Source organism: Nicotiana sylvestris, chromosome 6, assembly GCF_000393655.2.
Source record: "Nicotiana sylvestris chromosome 6, ASM39365v2, whole genome shotgun sequence".
In the NCBI taxonomy this organism is placed as follows: domain Eukaryota; kingdom Viridiplantae; phylum Streptophyta; class Magnoliopsida; order Solanales; family Solanaceae; genus Nicotiana; species Nicotiana sylvestris.
Genome location: NC_091062.1, coordinates 138,883,456 through 138,905,280, shown reverse-complemented (window position 1 = coordinate 138,905,280; position 21,825 = coordinate 138,883,456). Strand labels below are relative to the sequence as shown.

The window sequence follows — 21,825 nt, the reverse complement described above, 5'->3', positions numbered from 1 at the left end:
TCGTTTATTAGCTTAGAATTTAATTGTAGAATCAGTTACTTGAAGTGTTATTTACATTATTCAATTGAATTGAATAGATTTGGGCCTAAGTTTGGCTGGTTAATCATTTTTAACGGGTTTTAAAAGGTGCCTTACCCCTTTCTTTTGAGATAATTAGAATCCTTACCCATAATTTTTAGGTTAAGCAGACCATAAAATAGAGTTAACTTTAAGCACTACTTAGCTAAAATTGGTGTCCTAATTCACCTTTAAAATAATTAGGTGGCGACTCTCTTAAATTAATTAAACCTTAGATTTACCAATATGTTATACTCTAATTTGACCCGTGTTAAAATGGGGTATAACAGCATGGCGACTCTGCTGGGGATAATAGGTTCTAAACCAATACAAACTTAGGTTAATAATAAAAGTTATTTGTGTGTTTTTAATTTTTATGATGCTTATTTGAATTGCCTTTATGTTATAAACTTTATTTTATGAATTGTTTATCTGTTCTTATTGCTTTACATAAATTGTTATTCCGTTTCACTTCCTCCACTCTTGAAAAATTCACACAAAGTACACACCTAGCGGTTACGTGGTTTGCGGCCGTGCACTTTTCAAAAAAATACCTTTTAGGGGAAAGTTCTTGGGTAAGTCGATCAGCGGAGCAGTCGACAGCCACGGGCTTTCCACTCTCAAGTTGTCCACTTGGCAGAAGACCAGTATAGAAAAACCCACTCTTTGTCGACCTAGGATAGAGCTAAACCAAAACCCTTTTAAGAGCATGCATCATTTTAACGTTAGGTGATTTAATACCCGAGGTGTGTTAAATCCATTAGTTAACCTTACCTAAATGTCCAAGTGGGTTTTCAACCCCAAATGACACCTTATCACGTATATGTACATTATTTGAAGGGTGAACATTGCAATTATGTGGACCATTTGCTCTAAATTAATCAAATCCTAATTAAAGGAGCATGGCTAACTTTTTTATATGTATGACAACTTTCAAATTACACAATTAACAAGAAGTTTAGATATGACAAAATATCTTTTTATTATACATTCTTTTGATGAAAATATACTTTCTTTTGACCAAAAAGAGAGGTTTAAGTGACAAAATATATTTTTATTATACATTCTTTTGATGAAAATATACTTTCTTTTGACTAAAAAGAGAGGTTTAAGTGATTTATGTACCATATTTTCTTTTTTAAAAAATAGAATTATTTAATTAATTTACCGTAATGGAATGACACATAATGACATATTTATCTTCCAAATAACACGTTAGGCCTACTTCTGGCACAAAGAGGCCCCCACGTACTAGGAAGCGATATTATTTGCTCTTTGAAATGTGTCACATGCTTTGCTTGCTTACTTGCTTACTTGCTATGTTACTTACTCGACTTTATTATTTTTACTAACATTATCTATTATTTTTCAGAAAAAGGAAGTATTAACTATCCAACTTGCTTATATCTTTATTTAAATATATACTTTTATTTGTTCATATATTTTTCTTTTGCTTATTTTTATATCATTTTCCTGAATTAATAATAATAATCACCAATTATTCCGCGCGTAGCGCTCTTTAACGAATCTAGAGTACTGTTTAGGTATTACTTAGGTCCAAATTTCTCTTAGGTCCACTTCAAGTTTTAGAGTCTAATTGATATATCTTTTTAGTCTTTGGGCATAATCTTCTATTATTTATAAGGTAGGACGCTTTGCCCGCAAACTCTTCAATAAGCTCGATTTATCATGAAATTCCTCAATATTCGTGCTTTAAACTAGCCTTAAGAAGTTTCTTTACACAACAATGAGCATCTTACTCTCTATAGCAAGATAGCATTCCCATATTAAAAACTGGCGTAATCTTTTATAGTATGAAAATATCTTGCCTATCTAATTTCTCTAGTTGATTTTATTCGCGTTCTTTTCTCAAAAATATAGTTACATAATTTTTTTAAATATTGCCACTCGTGCCTTACATAATTTTCAATTCTTCAATTTTTTCAATTCTGGCGTAATCTTGTACCTCTAATATTCGTCTCATAGCTTCATATCTCTTAGAATTTCAACCTTCATTCCAACTCTCATTTACAAGTTGGTAGATGTCCAAAATTGTACAATCTACCGAGCAATAGAAGGCCACTAATTGGTCAATTTCCTCGTTAAATTATTCTAAATTTTTCACCTATTCAATTCAAGTGTCTGTATCATCTTATTTCGGGTTGTCGAGATTAATCTTCACGCACCCGTTAATTCTACGTCTTGCCATGTGAGTCGAGGTACTATCCCATAAGTCTCAAAACGGTTGATGTAGTATTTCGGGCCTCGACAACTTTATGGCCAACGCTAAAATAATAATAGAGTCATTTCATGTCCAATTGACTTCTTATATCCTAATTAAGTATCTTGATTCTGAGCCTGCCGATATTCAAACAGCCAAATATTATTTTCAACGTTAAAATTATTCGTCTCTGGCCTCTTTGAAACACGGTCTATATAAGACTCGGTCTCATTACAACAAAATTTTCATTTCCCTTCATGAAAGAAACTGGGGTAGAATTTGCAACACAAGTTCATCAGTCCTAAAGAAATTGGGTGTTCTCGGACATGACATCATGTTTGGAGTAATCATCAGAAACTTCTTAAGACCGGGGCAATATTGTAAAATATGCCAGAGTCATACAAGGACAAGGTGTCACTACCCGGATTTTCCATCCTCGGGAGTCGTGATGACGCCTACTAATGGGAGCTAGGCAAGCCAAACCTTAACTACTTGCTACACTTTCATTTTTGCTTCTTTTTAACCAACACAAGTCGATAATATGATAAAAACAGAATTTTAAATAAATAAGCGGAAGTCAACAATTATATATCTTAAGGCTACGTGTATTACAACTTTTAAAACCTCAAATACCCCAAAACCTGGTGTCACAGTGTCACAGACTGTCTAAGAGTTACTACATACAAGGTCTGAAGAAATACAATACACGGTTTCTGAACAAAGGAAATGAAACAGGAAATAGAGATAGAGGGAGACGCCAGGGCCTGCGATGCCTGCAGGTCTACCTTGGGTCTCCGAGTGGACTGAAGGAAGACCTCTAACTACTGTCCAAAACTGCTCCTGGATCTGCACACAGTACAAAGTGTAGCATCAGCACAACCGATCACATGTGCTTGTAAGTGTCTAGCCTAACCTCGGCGAAGTAGTGACGAGGCTAGGACCAGACTACCAAATAAACCTGTGCAGTTCATATATATATATATATATATATATATATATATATATATATATATATATATATATATATATATATATATACATCGGAAAAAAAAATACAGAAATAACCAGTTAATGGGAGAGGGGAAAATATGTTGTGGGGAGATAATAGTTCCGAATAGAAAGACATCAAGTAAGGAAAGAAACAACATAACTAGAATATCAACAAGGAAGCAGAAATCAACAATTGCACGGCATCACCCTTCGTGCTTTTACTCTCAGCCTCACCAAAGCAGTTATGTAATAAAAATGTGCACGGCATCACCCTTCGTGCTTTTACTCTCGTCCTCACCAAAACAATCATATAATCAAAATGTGCACGGCATCACCCTTCGTGCTTTTACTCTCTTTCCTCACCATATAATCAATAGAATCGGCACGGAATGGTACGTTGTGCGACACGACATCACCCTTTGTGCCTTACACTCTTTTCTCACAATAACAAACAATGCACGACATCACCCTTCGTGCTTTAACACTCTTCCTCACCCAAACAACAATTACAAATAAAGGGGCAAGAGAATAAACAAAATAATAATAGAAATCCCGGGAAGGGAACACAATTAAATAATTAAATACCGGCAAGGGAACAACATCAATAATCTCAACATCCCGGCAAGGGAGATAATGAATAAATCAACAATAGCCTGGCAAGGGCGACAAGATAATGATCTCTTCTCTTTCTCACTTTTACTTCACAATTCACTTCACGACTCGAGCCAATGCTCTAGAGGTTCAATTGGCACTTATACTTTTACAATTCGTATACAACTTGAGCCAATGCTCCTCAATATTCATAGGTCACAATTCCTTCCACAAACTTTACACAACAAGTAGAAACCATTACCAAGGCATGATAGATACAACGAAGTCATGATAATCACAATATAAGACTCACGTATAGATACTCGTCACCATGCCTATACGTCGTAACCAACAATTACCACATAGCAAATAGGACTCGACTCTTAATCCCTCAAGCTAAGGTTAGACCAAACACTTATCTCGATGCCACGAACACAATTCACGATTCAATTATAGCTTTTTCCCTTGATTCCACCACCAATTCGCTCGTATCTAGTCACAAGTAACTTAATTACATCAATAAACGCTAAATGAACCAATTTGAATGCATGAAAATGAGCTTTCTAAAGTTTTACCCAAAAAGTCAAAATTGCCCCCGAGCCCACATGGTCAAAATCCGAGATCTGAACCAAAATCCGATTACTCATTCCCTCACGAACTCAAACATATAATTTATTTTGAATCGGACCTCAAATCGAGGTCCAAATCCCCAATTTTTGAAAAACCTAGGTTCTACCCAAAACACTCAATTTCACCCATGAAAATCATTGATTTGAAGTTGAAATCATGTTAAAAGATGTTAATGATTGAAGAAAACTAGTTAAAAATGATTTACAATTGATTTGGAGAAGAAAGCTTGTTTAAAAATTGCCTCTTATGTTTTTGGGGTTTTGAAAAATGAATAATGACTGAAAATCCCATCTATTTATACCCTTCTCAGACCCCCTGTGCGGACCGCACAAAACGGACTGCTGTCGCACAGGCCTTCTTGAGGGTACTGTGGTCCAGTGCCCTGTGCAGACCGCACAAAACGGACTGCGGCTGCAAAGCCCTCCACCGTGCACCGCACAAGGCCGACCGCGGACCGCACTGGCCCTTTCTGCGGTCGCACACGTTTTCGTGCAGACCGCACTGGCGGGTTCAGAGAGCTGCAAATTCTCTGAACCTGCAACAACTGTATTTTTAGGCCTAAGGCATCTCGGAACCTACCCGAAAACTCACCCGAGCCCTCGGAACTCCAAACCAAGTGTGCATACTAACCCAAAAACATCATATGGACCTACTTGTGCGATCACATCATCAAAATAACATGTAAAATCATGAATTAAACCTCAAAACTCAATATTTTCCTCAAGAACTCTCAAAGTTCATAACTCTTCAACCGGAAGTCCAACTGACGTCAAATAAACTCCGTTTTTTCTCCAAATTTCACAGTTATCTTTCAAATACTATAACAAGTTGGTACCGGGCTCCGGAACCAAAATACGGGCCCGATAACAATGGTTTCAACATTAATTCTTTTCTTTATTCCTTAGATAATTCAGTAAAACAATTTTTTTCAAAAATTAATTTCTAAGGCTTGGGACCTCGGAATTCATTTCTGAGCATACGCCCAAGTCCCATATTTTCCTACGGACCTTACGGAACCGTCAAATCACAGGTCCAGGTCCGTTTATCCAAAACGTTGACCGAAGTCAAATTTATTCATTTTACAGTCAAAACTTATCATTTTTCACAGATTTTCACATTTAAGCTTTCCGGCTACGCGCCCGGACTGCGCACGCAAATTGAGGTGGTGCTAAGGGAGGTTTTTAAGGCCTCGAAACGTAAAATTTCATTGCAACACAAGTGATGACCTTTTGGGTCATCACACAAGGATCTATTTTAAGGATAAGCTTTGATGTCTCAACGTAAGTCAACCTTTCACGAACTACACATTCTACTCAAATTCATTTTACTTCCATTCCTTCACGTCTCAAGCGTTAGAGCCCTCTAGATAGCTAGTCATTCTCGTCCATCCATTTTGCAACTTAAGCCACCGTTTCTAGTTTAGGGCATCTACTTAACCATATTATGAATTAATCTATCTAGTTATATACTTTATTATTTTGTGCATTTATTTCATTGTGATGAATACACTATCGCTTTGCTTTTGTATAAAGTTTTATTTTTGCCTTTAAAGGTTGCCTAGCATTGAATACTATTTTGGCTATGAATCTGCATAAAGGACGAAGCTATAATGGCAGAAAGATTTGAAGCATTCAGTACCGGTATGAGATTGTTGCAAGCAGAAGGTGAAGATACCAAGGTAAATGTGGTACGAAGAAACTTGTTGGTTAATCTTGGAAGAACTTTCAAACTTATTCCAAATGCAACCTCTACTTCTAGCTCAAACCGAAATATTTGCTTAACCATATCCCCTTGCCAAGCTCCTACTTATGCAATCTCTACACAAATTCCATCAACTTGCAACCCCAATCAAGTCATGATAATGCCTCCCATAACCACAACTCCATTTGAAGAAAGTAAGCAAAACCAACTAGCAGTATGCCCTCATAAGAGACGTGGAAAAGAAATCCAGCAAATTTGCCGTAAAGATTTGGATAAAGAACTCTGTGATTTAAAGAAAGCCATTGGAAAAGAATTGCAATCAAGAAATTACCAAAGTCTACAATATGAAGACTTATGGCTGCAACCAGATGTAGAACTCCCACCAGGGTACCAGATACCAAAGTTTAATACTTTCAATGGGAAGGGAAATCTCATTGCTCATTTGAAAGACTATTGTAGCAGGTTAATTGGCACTAGACACAACGAGTCCATTCGGATGAAATTATTTATTCAAAGCTTATCAGGACCTGCACTTGTTTGGTACACAAAACAAGATTTTAGCAAATGGCACATGTGGGATGATATGACTCACGATTTTGTAAAGCAATATGAGTTCAACCTTGGAGCTGATCCAGACATGCATAGCCTGTACAAAATAGTTAAAATGCCACATGAATCTTTTTAGGATTATGCAATCCGGTGGAGAGTTGAAGCTTCGAAGGTGCACCCTCCGCTATCCGAGAAAGAGTTGATCTCAATATTCATTGACATTCAAAATGGCATATATTATGAAAAGCTGGCTACTGCGAACGTGCGTAATTTTTTAGACTTGATTAGAGTCGGGGACTTCCTAGAAAGCGGCATCAAAGAAGGAAAGGTTAACATGCAGATTATCAATCATGCTTTACAACTAGAGATGCCAGAAAATTGGAAAGGTAAAGAGAAGAAAAATGCCTCAGTTGCCATGACTATGCATCAACCGCAATGCCATCATGATCACCAGCTCTTGCAAAATCATGCCATCTCTAATGCCCGCAACATGCATCTCCAGCCTCCTCGCCAACAAAGCATTCACCATCAACATCATCAAGCACAAGTCGTTTCTCACCAATTCAAGAAAAGGAAGCCTCGCGACTTCACACCTCTGAGTGAACCAATCTCTAGCATATTCGCTCGATTGAATGCCTCAGGAATTATGCAACCAAGAAAAGGAAGGATTTTTGACCCTTCACATCCATTGTTCGACCCGTCAAAGTATTGTCCTTATCATTCAAACGTTCAAGGTCATAATACAGAAGAATGCCTAGCATTAAAACATAAGATTCAGAATTTAATTGATGCTAACAAACTGCGAGTGCACCTACCAGTTGGAACAAATATCTCAAATGCAATTAGCAGCAGCATAAGCAATACACCGAGCGTGGTTGGGCATCCGAAGAAGAAACGTCGTTTAGACTAGTTCACATTGCAGGTATTATCATTTTTCAACTATCATCATATGAGTAGCTTTTCTTGTAATCATGCCTTGCTTTTGTAAATGAACTACATTCCGACCTGATTTCCATTTAAGAGGGGATACGTAGGTAGCCCTATGTGTTCGGTCTCATCATAATAAAAATTCTATTTACCCCAAAAGCCAAAACAGGTGCAGATTTTGCATAAGGATCCTCATTATTCGACAAAGCAGAAAATGAAATATCGAGCTACATATTTGTTACAAGCACAACAACAAATTCCAGAATGTCATGGCAACAAGTTGCAGATTCAAAGCCAAACTTTGACGTTCAATGCAAGGCAACCGCTTTATTTTATACTAATGAATTTTCTTTGGGTAATGCAGGGGCATATTTTAGCTATTCCTGAACATTACATGATATCGCAAAGCTCATCAACAAGTTAGAAGCCGCAAGATTCATGCAAAGTAAAGGATGAAGCCAAGCCAGTGCAAAATAAACGTGGCAACTTATAATTTTTCTTTGAGTACATGAATTTATTACGAAGATCCAACAACTATTAGCATTGCACTAGAAATATTCATTACTAAAAAAGAATTGCACCAAGCTCTCTATTACGAAATCATTTCACCAAGCTCTCTGCATTGCACCATCAATATGTGTTATTTCGAAGGAATTATTCCAAGCTCTCCGCACCGCATTATACAAATAATAATCAAGCACCGCACTAATGTTTGAAATTACAAATCAAGTGCCATGCATCTAGGTTCGTCCACCTAATAATAGGACAAAAAGGTCGTCCGCCTGATTAATAGGACATGAGGTAGTCCGACTGATTAATAGGACTTAAGGTCGACCACCTGATTAATAGGACATGAGGACGTCCGCCTGATTAATAGGACATGAGGTAGTTTGCCTGATGAATAGGACATGAGGTTGTCCGCCTTATGAATAGGACATGAGGTTGTCCGCCTGATAAATAGGACATGAGGTTGTCCGCCTGATAAATAAGACACAGGGTAGTCCGCCTGATGAATAGGACATGGGTAGTCCGCCTGATTAATAGGACACGAGGTAGTCTACATGATTAATAGGACACGAGGTTGTCCACCTGATAATAGGACATAAGGTAGTCCGCCTGATAATAGGACATGAGGTAGTCCACCTGATTAATAGGACATTAAGTTGTTCGCTTGATTAATTGGACATAAGGTTGTCCACCTGATAATAGGATATTAAGGTTGTCCACCTGAACAACATGACACTTTAGCATATATTCACATGCTTTTCATTAATTTATTTCGACCTAGATGGTCATGTTTTTAATGTCATTACTGAAATGCCTCATTATCATAAATCATTGCAAAGCACAATATAAATCACATGTTATTGTTGAAAATCATCATTGGCATAAAGCTACATTTTTATCAAATCATTTTAGCCGACTATGCCGCATTGTATAAATAAATGCCCAAAATGTATCATTTTCATAAGATTACTTTACAGCACATTGCATTTCAATATCTACTCTACTGACGAATTTGCCTTGCAGAAAATATAATGCAACATGGCGATCAAGCTGAGTTATCGCAACTTATATTTTTAAACTCATAGTTTTCTTTGAGTGCAGGAATTTACTAATAATAAACTTCAGCATAAAAATTCCCAAATTATTGGCACCGCTCCTTGAATATTTTCTTCTGTAAAGGCACTGCATCAAGCTTTCCGCACCATGGATATTCTCTACTACAAAGTCATCTCACCAGAATTTTTGCATCGCACCATGAATTACCACTACAAAATGAGCATCATATCAAGCTTTTCGCACTGCATCAATCTTTGTAATTGTAAATCAAACACCACATTTTGGGTTCATCCGCCCTCAAATAGGATATATCGGTTCTATCCACCCTCAAATAGGATATATCGGGTCTATCCGCCCTCAAATAGGATATATCGAGTCTATCCGCCCTATAATAGGATATATCGAGTGCATCCATCCTCAAATAGGATATTTTGGGTTAACCACCCTCAAATGGACGTTTAGGCTCGTCCGCCTTTAGTAGGACATTAGGCTCGTCCGCCTTTAATAAGACATTTAGGCACATTTGCCTTTAATTAAATAATTAGGCTTATCCGCCTTTAATTGGATATTTAGGTTCATTTACCTTTAATTTCATTTAGGCTCGCCCGCCTTTAATAGGATATTTAGGCATATTTGCCTTTAATTAAACATTCAGGCTCGTCTACCTTAATAGGACATTTATGTATATTTTGCCTTTAAATATTTAAGCCATTTGCCTTTAATTTTATTTAGACTGATCCGCCTTCATTTAGACACTTAGGCTCATCCACCTTAAATAAGACATTTAGACTCATTACCTTCAATTGAATATTTAGTATTGCCCTCCTTGAATAGGATGTATCGCTATTGTTTTGGTTTTCGCAAATGCAATTAAGCACCACATGCACTCCTTTTAATTTCTTGGAATCCTCGCAAGGAATACCAAACATTATATACATGTATTTGCTTACTAAAACTTCTATTGAGTGTGTTAGAATTTGCAGGATTCCCGGTTCAAGGCTACCAGTTAAGAACATAGGGAAAATGTTGCATCTGATGAATTGCATCAATGTTACCGATTTATATTGGATGTTTTGCTTTCACCATCTCGGTTGTAAGGCATCATTATATTTTACGCTTTAATCTATTTTCTAACAGTTTTATCCTAGACTTGGCAGGAAGTACATCCCTTATGCATGCATAGCGCAACGTGAAATTATATCTTAGTAGTGAATTGAGGCAATTTATTGGGAAGGAATACCACACTTTCCAATAAAGGTCAAGGATCTACTTCGAACCGCTCGGTTCGACTCTCAAAATTCATAATTAAATTCTTATTTCAAACATCTTTCTTTTAATCATGGTACCCAGTGTCTCTATTATTCGATACTGGGGCAGCATTTTAAGATCTGCACTAATATGAGTCCTACTCCAGAGTACCATAAGTCTTGAACTACATTTGGCCTGATTCTCGTGAAACCTGAGATATGTAGTGATCACGCCCAACTATGCTTATAAAAAGGACAATGCGGTCGTTGCAAATATAATCCGGTTTACAAGTCCGGAGTCGAATCCCACAGAGAGTTAACCTATCAATCACAATCTTTAGACCCACTAAACTCTTCAGAACCAGCTTCCCAAATGTTTGAATCACAAGTTGATGGTTTCTTTAGTAACTAAGATTGCAAGTAAATTAAACAAGCTGTAAACTAAAACGCTAAGGTTGTAAACAATGATGAGATAAAGCTAAGGTAAAGATTTCCCCTATTGATGGAATCCCTTCTGTTTATGCTTCATACAAATGTACCAACACTTCTCTATCAATCATGAACGCTCGTCTTACCATAAATCTCTCCCGAGTAATCACAGTAATATACTATTGCACTCTCCCGAGATACACTAGCTAGCTTTAATTAACACAGTTCACTTAAGATTGCACCCAAGGCTTCGTTATCCCTAATCCCGCCTTTAAACCCGCAGTTATAGATTCCTCTTATACTTTAGGAGTGGTGTTATTCAACAATAACCTAAATATGCACTCTCTCCCGAGTTATGCACACTAAATAGGCACAGCTAATTGAGGATCCTGTCAATTAACTACAACAAGAACATAGTTGAATAAATAAAGATTGAAACTAGCAATTTGTATTCACATAAACAAGAAGTTCATCCCCCAATAGGTTCCATCAAAACCTTAGACAAAAAATTTAGCTACTCATAACTATGGGTGAACAAACTAAGATAAGATCCATCATAAACTAGCAATCAAAATCAAAGAAAAGAAGAAAGAAGTTTTGGGTGATCCCTCACAATTATTTTTCTTGCCAAGATACTCTAAAAATCAATACATGTCTCTCTTGGGCGAAGTCTAGTGTTTAAAATAGGTTTTAGTCCCTGCACTTTTCTCGCGCCTGCCGCGGTTCTACCGTGGTCGCGGTGGAACCGTGGCCAAACAGCTCCTCTGAATCTCCTTCTGTCCGCGAGCATCCTTCACCGCGGTTCTGCCGTGGTCGCGGTGGTACCGCGGCAGAGTCATTTTTCTGATTCTTCAGCCTGTTTTTGCGTGGTTCACTTGGGACATTTCACGGTTAGACTCTCTTTCTTCATTTTTTTGACTCCAAAAGTGCTCCCTAGCCTTCCCTAGTCATATATAACCTGCAAATCATGAAAAGCACTAATAAGAGCATTTTGTTATCACTTTTATTATTAAAACTATGCAAGAAGGCGGTTATTTAGGGCCTGAATATAGTTAAATTCACCTATTATCAACACCCCACACTTAAACTCTTGCTCGTCCTCGAGCAAGCTAAACCACACTTAAAAGCCTAACCGTTTGATGCTTTACCCCAAATATGTCACACCCACCATTTTGACGGAACAACCTAAGCAATGTGCCGGTCATACCCCAGATGCAGACTCTACTGCCATGATACACTTGCGCTCACTCTAGTTACTCTAACAGAGTTGAAGACTTACTTTTCCTTCCCGAGTCACATTCCCTCACATCAAAAGTCTGAGAGAAGTTCCACACGCATAAAATTCAAACACAAGGAACTGAAGATAGAAAAAATTCACTCACTCTCAGCAAAGAACATTCACATGCCGCACAGACACACTATAAGCTTGCCCCTAGTGTAGTACTCTACTAATCGAGCTGTTTTAGTCAAAGATCAAGAGGTCTTTATTTGGTTGTAATGTAGGCTAAGGGACGGGTAAGATATATTTGGATGTAGTGACTAGCCTCCCTAAGAACTTTTAATACACACTTCCTTTTATCTCAATTTCCCTGCTCAGCCCAATCATTCCTCCACATTTTTGTTTCACAAGTGACCCCTACTTTCCTTTAGGTGAAACTGGCTTTTTTTTTAAGGTACCAGTGCACCATTCAAATAATTCATTCCTGATTCCCCATTTTTTTTCGCTAACTCCCTACCACCCCACACTTTGACTTTTATATGTTCTTTAGTGATTCAAGTGCTTTTTGGAGGTATAGGTTCAAACAATCAGCTATTCAAACACAGGGATATAGGTCATTATAGGGTTATCAGAGAATAGGCTTCAGGCTCAAAGGGGTTAACTATGGCAATATAGACAGGTGGATTCACCATTATATGTAGGCTTACACAAAGAAATGCCTCAATCATCTCTAAAACCCAACAGCTTCTATTTCGCTTTGCAAACACACAGGGCAAGTTCTAGGTATCGCACGCACGCACAGAATGCAAGTAAAATCTCACACACACTTAGCATGTAACTCGTTCGGGATCAGTCTATCAACACACTCATACGAGCGTTCAAGCAAAGCAAGATGTGCAAAATTAAGGCATAGATTTACAAGTCCACAACTGAGCCTAGACGTCACACTCTCAGGTTCATTTTAGTTGGTTGCAGGTGTGTACATCAGAGGTAGCATTCTAGCCTTTACCCATCTTAGTCTTAACTACAAAAGAAAAATCTACCTAACCCGGTTCAAGAAAAACCCTTGGAAAAGAACCGTGACCAAAAGAAAAACCAAGGGGGACTTACTACACTACCTAAAAAGAAAAATAAATAAAATAAAAAAATCTTCATGGACTACTTCCCTCAAGAGTCCTGTCCCAGTGGTCCGTCCTCAGGAAGAGTCCTCTACCTTTAAATTTTTTCTTTTTATAAATATATCTGACTTGGACCCTCAAGAGACCCGTCGACAAGTGTCCGTCATTGGGCCAAGTCAGACTCCTAATATAATTACAGTCAATTATATACAGCAACATCAATTTCATGCTACAACACACACAATGTCTATGTACAGTACACATATAACTAGAGCAAGTCTCTTACCCCACACTTAAAATCATGGCATGTCCCCATGTCATATCAAGAAAGTAAAGAGCAGAAGGGTAAGAAGACTTCCCTGAGACTCAATCAGAGTCGGAGACTGTGCTGGGGTCTACATGGCAAGCTCTCCCCAAAGCACGGAACCAGGCCATGAACCTATTCTCAGACCGGGCCTGCCTCTGAGACATGGCATTCATCCGTGTATGTAGGCCATCCACTGAGGTGTAGAGATCCGCGACCTCTTCCTCCATGGAACGCAGCATAGACCTGGTAGACTGAGATCTGGCAAAGCCTGCCCTAGTATGGGGGTGCCGAGAGGGTCTGACACTGTCATTAGATCTCCTGGACGGTGCAAGAGGAACCGGGTCATCAGCCTCATCATCTAACACAATTTTTGTATGTGTGCCCCTGCCCACTCTGATGTGTGAAGCTCGGAATGGTGCTTCAGGTGCCAATGCTCCATCAGCAGGATCAGTGGGGACCCTCCTCCGCAAGCACAGTGCAGTCACCAAGGAAGGGAAGTAAAATCCCTTTGACAGCAGCGGTCCCCGCAGGACCATTTCGTCACCAATTACCTGTGCTATATCAAAATCCTTCTTCGTCACGAAGCACCAAGTCAATAGGGCTCTGTTGAAGTTCACGTCTGTGGTGTTGCTGGAGGGCATGAACCGGCTGCAGATGACAGTCAACCAACACTTAGCCAAGTGCGTGAAAGAGTTGGAGTTCAGGGTGATGTGGTCCTTGATCCAGGTTGGTCTCCCACTAGAACAAACTACATCAGTCATAACTTCCCACGTGACACCTGGTCTATTATGGTAGTAGTCAATATCGCCCGTGAACCGGGGTAGCCTCAATACCTGACGGATAGTTTCAATTGAGGCATCTACCCCTGTGCCTCGCACAGTCACCTCCCGCAGCATATGTGCTGGGCAGTTCGCGTAGAACTCCCTAACCATCATCTGGTTCGCTGGGCCGGGGTCATCAAAGAGGAATTCCATTTCGCGCCTTCGAATTTCTTCATACATTTCCTTCTGTTCCACGCGGAGGTCTGCCCGGTCAATTTGCAACTCATGAATGAAGTTCTTACCAGCCTTGGCATGAAAATCGTCCTCCGCTCGTTCCGATTCAAACCTGGATTCGTCATATGTCGGTTGTTGGGATGTGTCTGCCCCTTTCTTTTGCTTTTTACGGGCCATAATACCTGCAATGAGTCAGGAAAATTCATAACCATTAAATTCATCCTAATTAGTGTCCGTCATATGGGTACTCAGACTTCGCCACCCGATGGCACCAAAACACCATCCCCATTGAGTTCTTCTTGGCAGACTAGCCACACAAGCAAGGTAGGGAAAGTTACAATCTCCACAGAGGCCTTACAACAGAACTACGTACAACATTCGGCCTACACCACCCCACACTACTCTTGCACATATTATCAAACAGTGACAACACCCCCAATCACCAAGTATAACACCCCCTAATTAAGAGTGGGTATAACCCGCCCCATAATATCACAAAAACTCTAATATTTTGACCCACATGGTGCCTAATAACAACTACACCCCAAAAAAATGATTTCTAGGCTAAAACATCATAAACACCATGAAGGCCCACACACTATGACACCAAACAATTTCACAACAGTACCATACAACAATAAAAACCATGAAAGAAAGCAAAAATTGACAAAAGTTATACTAACCCTACCTAGGGTTAAACTAAATACAATTATGCTAAATTATACTAAGTTAGAAGATGAAATAGAGAGAGAGAAAGAGCAACTTACTTGTTTGGTTGAGGGAAAGTGGATGAAGAAGGTGGATAGTAGGGGAGGATGATAATGGAGTGATGTGAAGATGAGAAGAGAAAAGAGAAGATAGAGAGAAGTGGGAGAGGAATTAGAGAGAAGGGAGTGGGGGTGTTTTGCTGAATCTGGGCGAATTGGGGGGGGGGGGTTAGTGGTAGGTGGGGGGTATTTTGGGTAAAAGGTGAAAAAGAAAAAAAAAATTAAAACGAAAAACTTACCTGGACCCCGTCTGCGTCTGCCGCGGTAGGACCACGGTAGACCAAGTTCAGAGGGTCTCCCTGGCCACAGTTTTACCGCGATCGCGGTGTAACTGCGATGGCCTGGGTTCAGAGAAGGGTCAGTACCGCGGTTTGACCGCGGTCGCGGTGGAACCACGGTCTGACCGCGTCTCTGATTCTGACGTTTTTTTATGTTACACTTACAACAATTTCGCGGGTTGCCTCCCACGTAGCGCCTGATTTAACGTCGCTGCACGACGCAGGAAGAGCGCATTTAAGGCTCGCTCGACCTCTGTGGTTCAGTCAGATGCAGTTCAGTCCCTTCCTTAGGTTCGCTCATACCCACATACAACTTCAATCTATGACCATTGAATCTAAATGTACGAGAGTCATTCTCAGTGGCAACTTCAACCGCTCCTGACGGGAAAACTTCAACTACTCAAAATGGTCCAGACCATCGTGACTTCAGCTTACCCGGGAATAACCTCAGTCTTGAGTTGTATAGCAATACCATGTTCCCAGGTTTGAAGTTCCGCTCAACGATGTTTTGATCGTGTAGCCTCTTCATTCTCTCTTTGTACAGCCTTGTGCTCTCAAAAGCAAGATACCGGAACTCCTCAAGCTCATGCAGTTCTCTGACCCTTGACGTGCCCGCAGCTTCCATGTCTAAATTTAGTTGTTTCAGTGCCCACCACGCTCTATGCTCAAGTTCTACAGATAGGTGACAGGCCTTCCCAAACACTAACTTGTATGGTGACATACCAATTGGTGTCTTGAAAGCTGTCTTGTAGGCCCAGAGTGCATCATCTAACTTCCTCGCCCAATCAGTTCTCGTAGCGTTCACAGTTTTTGTTAACACACTCTTGATTTCCCTGTTGGATACCTCAACCTGTCCACTAGTCTGCGGGTGGTAAAGAGTAGCCACCTTGTGGCGCACATCGTATTTTGTAAGCAACTTCTCGAAGGCTCTATTGCAGAAGTGAGTGCCTCCGTCACTGATAATCACTCGTGGTGTCTCGAAGCGGGTGAATATGTTCTTCTTTAGAAACCCCACCACCACTTTTGCATCATTGGTGGGCAATGCTACAGCTTCCACCCACTTGGACACATAGTCTACGGCAACAAGGATGTATTTATTACCATAAGAGCTGACGAAGGGACCCATGAAATCAATCCCCTATACGTCGAACACTTCTATCTCCTGAATTGGGTTCATGGGCATCTCGTGGCACCGGGAAATGTTCCCGGTGCGTTGACATTCATTACAACCCTTCACCTATGAGTGGGCATCTTTAAACACAGTTGGCCAGAAAATTCGGCCTCTAGCACCTTTGCTGCTGTCCTGATCTCTCCAAAGTGTCCACCATAAGCCGATGCATGACAAGCCTGCAAAATAGAAGATTGTTCTATCTCAGAGACGCATCTCCGGATCATGTTATCCAGGCATATTCTAAAGAGATAGGGCTCGTCCCAATAGTACAAGCAGCTTTCACGAAAAAATCACTTCCTCTGGACCGATGAAAGGTCGTGAGGAACTATACTACTGGCCAGGTAATTGGCCAAGTCCGCATACCATGGCGCTTCCTGATGAGTGATGGTGAGCAGTTGCTCGTCTGGAAAAGTTTCCAGAATTTCCTCAACTTCAATTGCATTTTCAGCTCCCTCAAGTCGTGATAGGTGATCAGCGACTTGATTCTCAGTGCCTTTGCGGTCACGTATTTCAAGATCGAACTCTTGCAGCAGTAATACCCAATGAATCAGGCGTGGCTTAGAGTCTTTATTTTCTATTACGTACCTGAGAGCAGCATGGTCAGTGTATACAATTACCTTTGATCCTATCAGGTAGGGCCGGAACTTGTCAAATGCGAACACCACAGCTAGCATCTCCTTTTCAGTCACCGTATAGTTCAATTGAGCTCCACTAAGCGTTCGACTGGCATAGTAGATTGGGTGCATCAATTTGTCCTTCCGCTGGCCCAGCACTGCCCCCACTGCGTAGTCACTAGCGTCACACATTAGTTCGAACGGTTGCTCCCAGTTGGGGGCAACAATGATGGGTGTTGTGACCAGCTTCTACTTCAACTCCTCAAACGCTACCCTGCAATCATCAGAAAACACAAACGGGTGATCTTTCTCTAATAACTTACAGAGAGGGTTGGTGATTTTGGAAAAGTCTTTTATGAACTGCCGGTAGAAACCGGTATGTCCAAGAAAACTTCTGATTGCTTTGACCGAAGTTGGTGGAGGCAGCTTTGCTATTACATCAACCTTTGCTCGATCTACCGCTATTCCCTTGATAGACACTCGGTGCCCCTAGACTATGCCTTCTTGTACCATGAAATGGCACTTCTCCCAGTTCAGCACCAGATTAGTCTCGATGCACCGTTTCAGCACACGCGTCAAATTCACCAGGCACTCATCAAATGAACTCCCCACCACTGAGAAGTCATCCATGAACACCTCCATTATTTCCTCAACCATGTCAGTGAATATGGCCATCATGCACCGTTGGAATGTGGCTAGTGCATTGCATAGGCCAAAGGGCATCCTCCTAAAGGCATAAATGCCATAAGGGCATGTGAAGGAGGTCTTCTCTCGGTCCTCAGGTGCAATAGAGATCTGATTGTACCCTGAGTACCCATCCAGAAAAAAAAAAGTGTGACCTCCCTGCCAATCTATCCAGTATTTGATCAATGAAGGGAAGTGGGAAGTGGTCTTTCCGGGTGGCTAGATTCAACTTTCGATAATCCATGCAAATTATCCAGCCTGTGATGGTTCTCATTAGTTCATTGTTGTCATTCTTCACAACCGTCATGCCACCCTTCTTAGGCACACATTGAACTGGGCTCACCCAGTTGTTGTCAGAGATTGGGAAAATAATTCCCGCATCTAACCACTTTATCACCTCCTTCTTCACCACTTCCTTCATATTTGGATTCAGCCTCCTCTGATGTTCCCTGGAAGGTTTGTGCCCTTCTTCCAGCAGAATTTTATGCATGCAGTAAGTAGGGCTGATCCCCTTGATGTCTGCCATGGTCCACCCAATGGCAGATTTGCACTCCTTCAATACCTGTAGAAGCTATTGGACCTGCACATCTAACAAACCAGATGAGATAATAACAGGTAGAGTGGAGTCGGGTCCCAAAAATTCATACCTGAGGTGGGTTGGCAGTGGCTTTAGTTCCAGCTTCGGTGATTCTTCAATGGATGGCTTAGCTGGAGGAGTTTCTCTCTTTCCTAAGTGTAGGGGCTCGAACTCTAGTTCTCTATCCCAGAACCCTCTATCTTCCAATGCCAACACCCATTCTGCCAAGTCCTCACCGTTCACTTCCTCCAAATTCGTCAAACATGCAGCGAGGGGATCCTCAATCGTCAACACTTCATCATCAGACTGTACGATTACATCCACGGCATCAATAAGAGAGCAATTTGCGAACTCACTTGGGCGCCTCATAGATTTCTGCACATTAAAAATAATCTCTTCGTCATTGAGCCTCATCTTAAGCTCCCCGGTCTCACAATCAATAAGAGCTCTCCATGTGGCCAAGAAAGGTCTTCCTAAGATGATAGGAATTTCTTCATCCACCTTGCAATCCAATATTACAAAATCTGCAAGGAACACGAATTTCCCCACCTGAATAAGTACATCATCCAGGATCCCAAATGGACGCTTCACAGTCCTGTCAGCCAGCTGTAGCAACATAGAGGTGAGTCTAGCTCTCCCAATGCCCAACCTCTTGTAAATGACCAGGGGCATAAGATTAATGCTGGGCCCTAAATCACAGAGTGCTTTCGCAAAAGCAAAGTTTCCAATTGTACATGGAATAGTAAAACTCCCTGGATCAGAGAGCTTTTCAGCAACAGGTCTAGTTGCCACTGCACTGCATGTCTGAGTAAGTGTCACCGTAGCCAAGTCTTGGAAATCAAATTTTCGGGACATTAAGTCTTTCATCATTTTTGTGTATCCAGGCATCTCCTTTAAGACTTCAGTCAATGGAATATTTACCCGAATTTGCTTGAGCATCTCAAAGAACTTTTTGTATTGCTCCTCCTTTTGATGCTTGGCTAACCTCTGTGGAAATGGTGGAGGAGGGCTTTTCTTCCCAATCGCTTGGGACTTTTCTTTCTCGGCTACTATCTCCACTACCGGCTCTTCAACTGCTTCAGCAACTTTCTCGGTCTCCTGCGGAGTATTCTTTTCTTCCTGAGCAGGCTGGACTGTCACATCTGTCAACCTTGTGGATTCATCCAGCTCAATGGGTACCTGAATGAGTGTCTCAGCCTGTATATTGTCACGAGCTCTCTCTTGCTCTTCGTCGAGATCCCTGCCGTTACGGAGACTCACCGCCATCAACTGCTTCGGGCCCTTATCTTTAGGATTGATTTGGGTATCTGCAGGTAGCATCCCTTGAGGACGATTGTTCAGAGACATTGAAATTTGTCCCACTTGCACTTCAATATTTTTGATAGCTGCGTCATGTGCATCTACTCTCTCGTTTATCTTTGCAGTGGACCCAATAACCTGCTGCATCATTGCTTCCAATCTAGCAAACCCATCGTCCTATCTTCCACCATGCTGTTGCTGAGGAGGGTGGTACCCCTGCTGCTGATTGTTGTACCCCTGTGGTCTAGGATACGGTGCCATGTTGTTGGGGGGTCTCATACCTCCAATGTTTCCGGCGTTATATTGTGGCTGAGGTGGTCTGTACTGCTGCTGAGTCTGCTGACCCCAGTTCTGATTTCCCTGTCTCTGACCCCCATAGTTAGCAACATAATTCATATTTTCAGGGTGCTGATGATGATGATCAAGCTCTGTATTCCAAGGATTACCAATTGGCTGACTAATGCAAGATGTGCACAGGCCCCCATTGGTAGTATCTACTATGTGTACCTGCTGCTTCTGCCCTGATTCCTCCACCTTTTTGGTGAGGATGCTCATTTGTGTCAGGAGAGTCGCCATATTTTCATCCATAGTGTTTGAAGGATCAAGAGGCACTAAGTGCACCACTGGAGTGATGGGTGCATTCCTGGATGTCCATCCCGAATTCTGTGCCATTTTATCTAGTAAACTCTGACCTTCACTCCATGTCTTGCTCAGGAATGCCCCACCAGCTGAGGCATCCACAATATTCTTCAACCCATCTGACAGTCCCATATAAAATCGTTGTCCCAACATCTGTTCTGGAATACCATGATGTGGACACATAACCAACATTCCTTTGAACCTGCCCCATGTTTCATGCAGTGTCTCCATCGATTTCTGCTTGAAGCTCACGATCTCATCAATTTGTTGGGCAGTTTTATTGGGTGGATGAAACTTGTTATGAAACTGCTTGACTAACTCATCCCACGTTGCTATAGAATTTATGGGGAGTGAGTTTAGCCAAACCTGTGCAGCTCCTGTCACCGAGAATGGGAACAATAATAGCCCGATAGCCTTTGGAGTGACATTGGGCTGCCTCTGGGTCTTGCAGATTGACAGGAAGTTCTTCAGGTGTTGCTGAGGATCTTCAAGTTGTGTCCCAGAGAAGAGTCCCTTGTTTTGCAACAAGTGCAGCATGTTATTTGTGCTCTGGAACGACTCAGCTTGTATTGCGGGCACAACTATGGCAGTAGCCAAATTGTCAGATGTGGGATGTGCCCAGTCATACAGTGCACCCTCGGGCACCAGGGGTGCCGCTTCTCTGACATTCAAGTTGACTTGCTCATGCCTGCCGTTTCCGTTGGGGTCGATTGCGTCTCCCATGTCAGTTTCGAATTTGTCTGTTTGTTAAGGTGGTTGAAGTCTTCTGTTGGCACGGTTCAATGCCCTGAATATTTTCTCAGGGTCTGAGAGTCCTTCAAGTAGTTCTCCAGTCCTGTAGAGTTTCTAGGTATACACCTGTGCAACCAAGTCAACAACCGTCAAAAGTTTCAATCAAAAATTGGGTGTAGAGAAACTGCCTACACTAAGAATTTTTGTATTTCTATCAATGGTAATTGATAATTCCGTTAACTCCCCGGAAACGGCGCCAAAATTTGATCACGCCCAACTATGCCTTATAAAAAGGACAATGCGGTCGTTGCAAATATAATCCGGTTTACAAGTCCGGAGTCGAATCCCACAGAGAGTTAACCTATCAATCACAATCTTTGGACCCACTAAACTCTTCAGAACCATCTTCCCAAATGTTTGAATCACAAGTTGATGGTTTCTTTAGTAACTAAGATTGCAAGTAAATTAAACAAGTTGTAAACTAAAACGCTAAGGTTGTAAACAATGATGGGATAAAGCT

At 41.0% G+C, this 21,825-nt stretch overlaps 2 protein-coding genes across 2 annotated transcripts; both read right to left on the bottom strand.

Moving 5' to 3' along the window:
* Positions 1-18,629: 18,629 nt before the first annotated feature.
* LOC138871373 (uncharacterized) lies at positions 18,630-20,084 on the bottom strand. The gene has a single exon (XM_070149245.1). The coding sequence runs from the start codon at positions 20,082-20,084 to the stop codon at positions 18,630-18,632; it is 1,455 nt and encodes a 484-aa protein (XP_070005346.1).
* A 27-nt stretch (positions 20,085-20,111) lies between these two features.
* On the bottom strand, positions 20,112-21,296 carry LOC138871372 (uncharacterized). The gene has a single exon (XM_070149244.1). It carries the CDS (start codon positions 21,294-21,296, stop codon positions 20,112-20,114), a length of 1,185 nt encoding a protein of 394 aa, XP_070005345.1.
* Between the last annotated feature and the right edge of the window lie 529 nt (positions 21,297-21,825).

Bases quoted from the DNA above. Each gene is read 5' to 3' on its own strand.
- LOC138871372 (XM_070149244.1), bottom strand. From the start codon at position 21,296: ATGGGAGACGCAATCGACCCCAACGGAAACGGCAGGCATGAGCAAGTC.
- LOC138871373 (XM_070149245.1), bottom strand. From the start codon at position 20,084: ATGATGCAGCAGGTTATTGGGTCCACTGCAAAGATAAACGAGAGAGTA.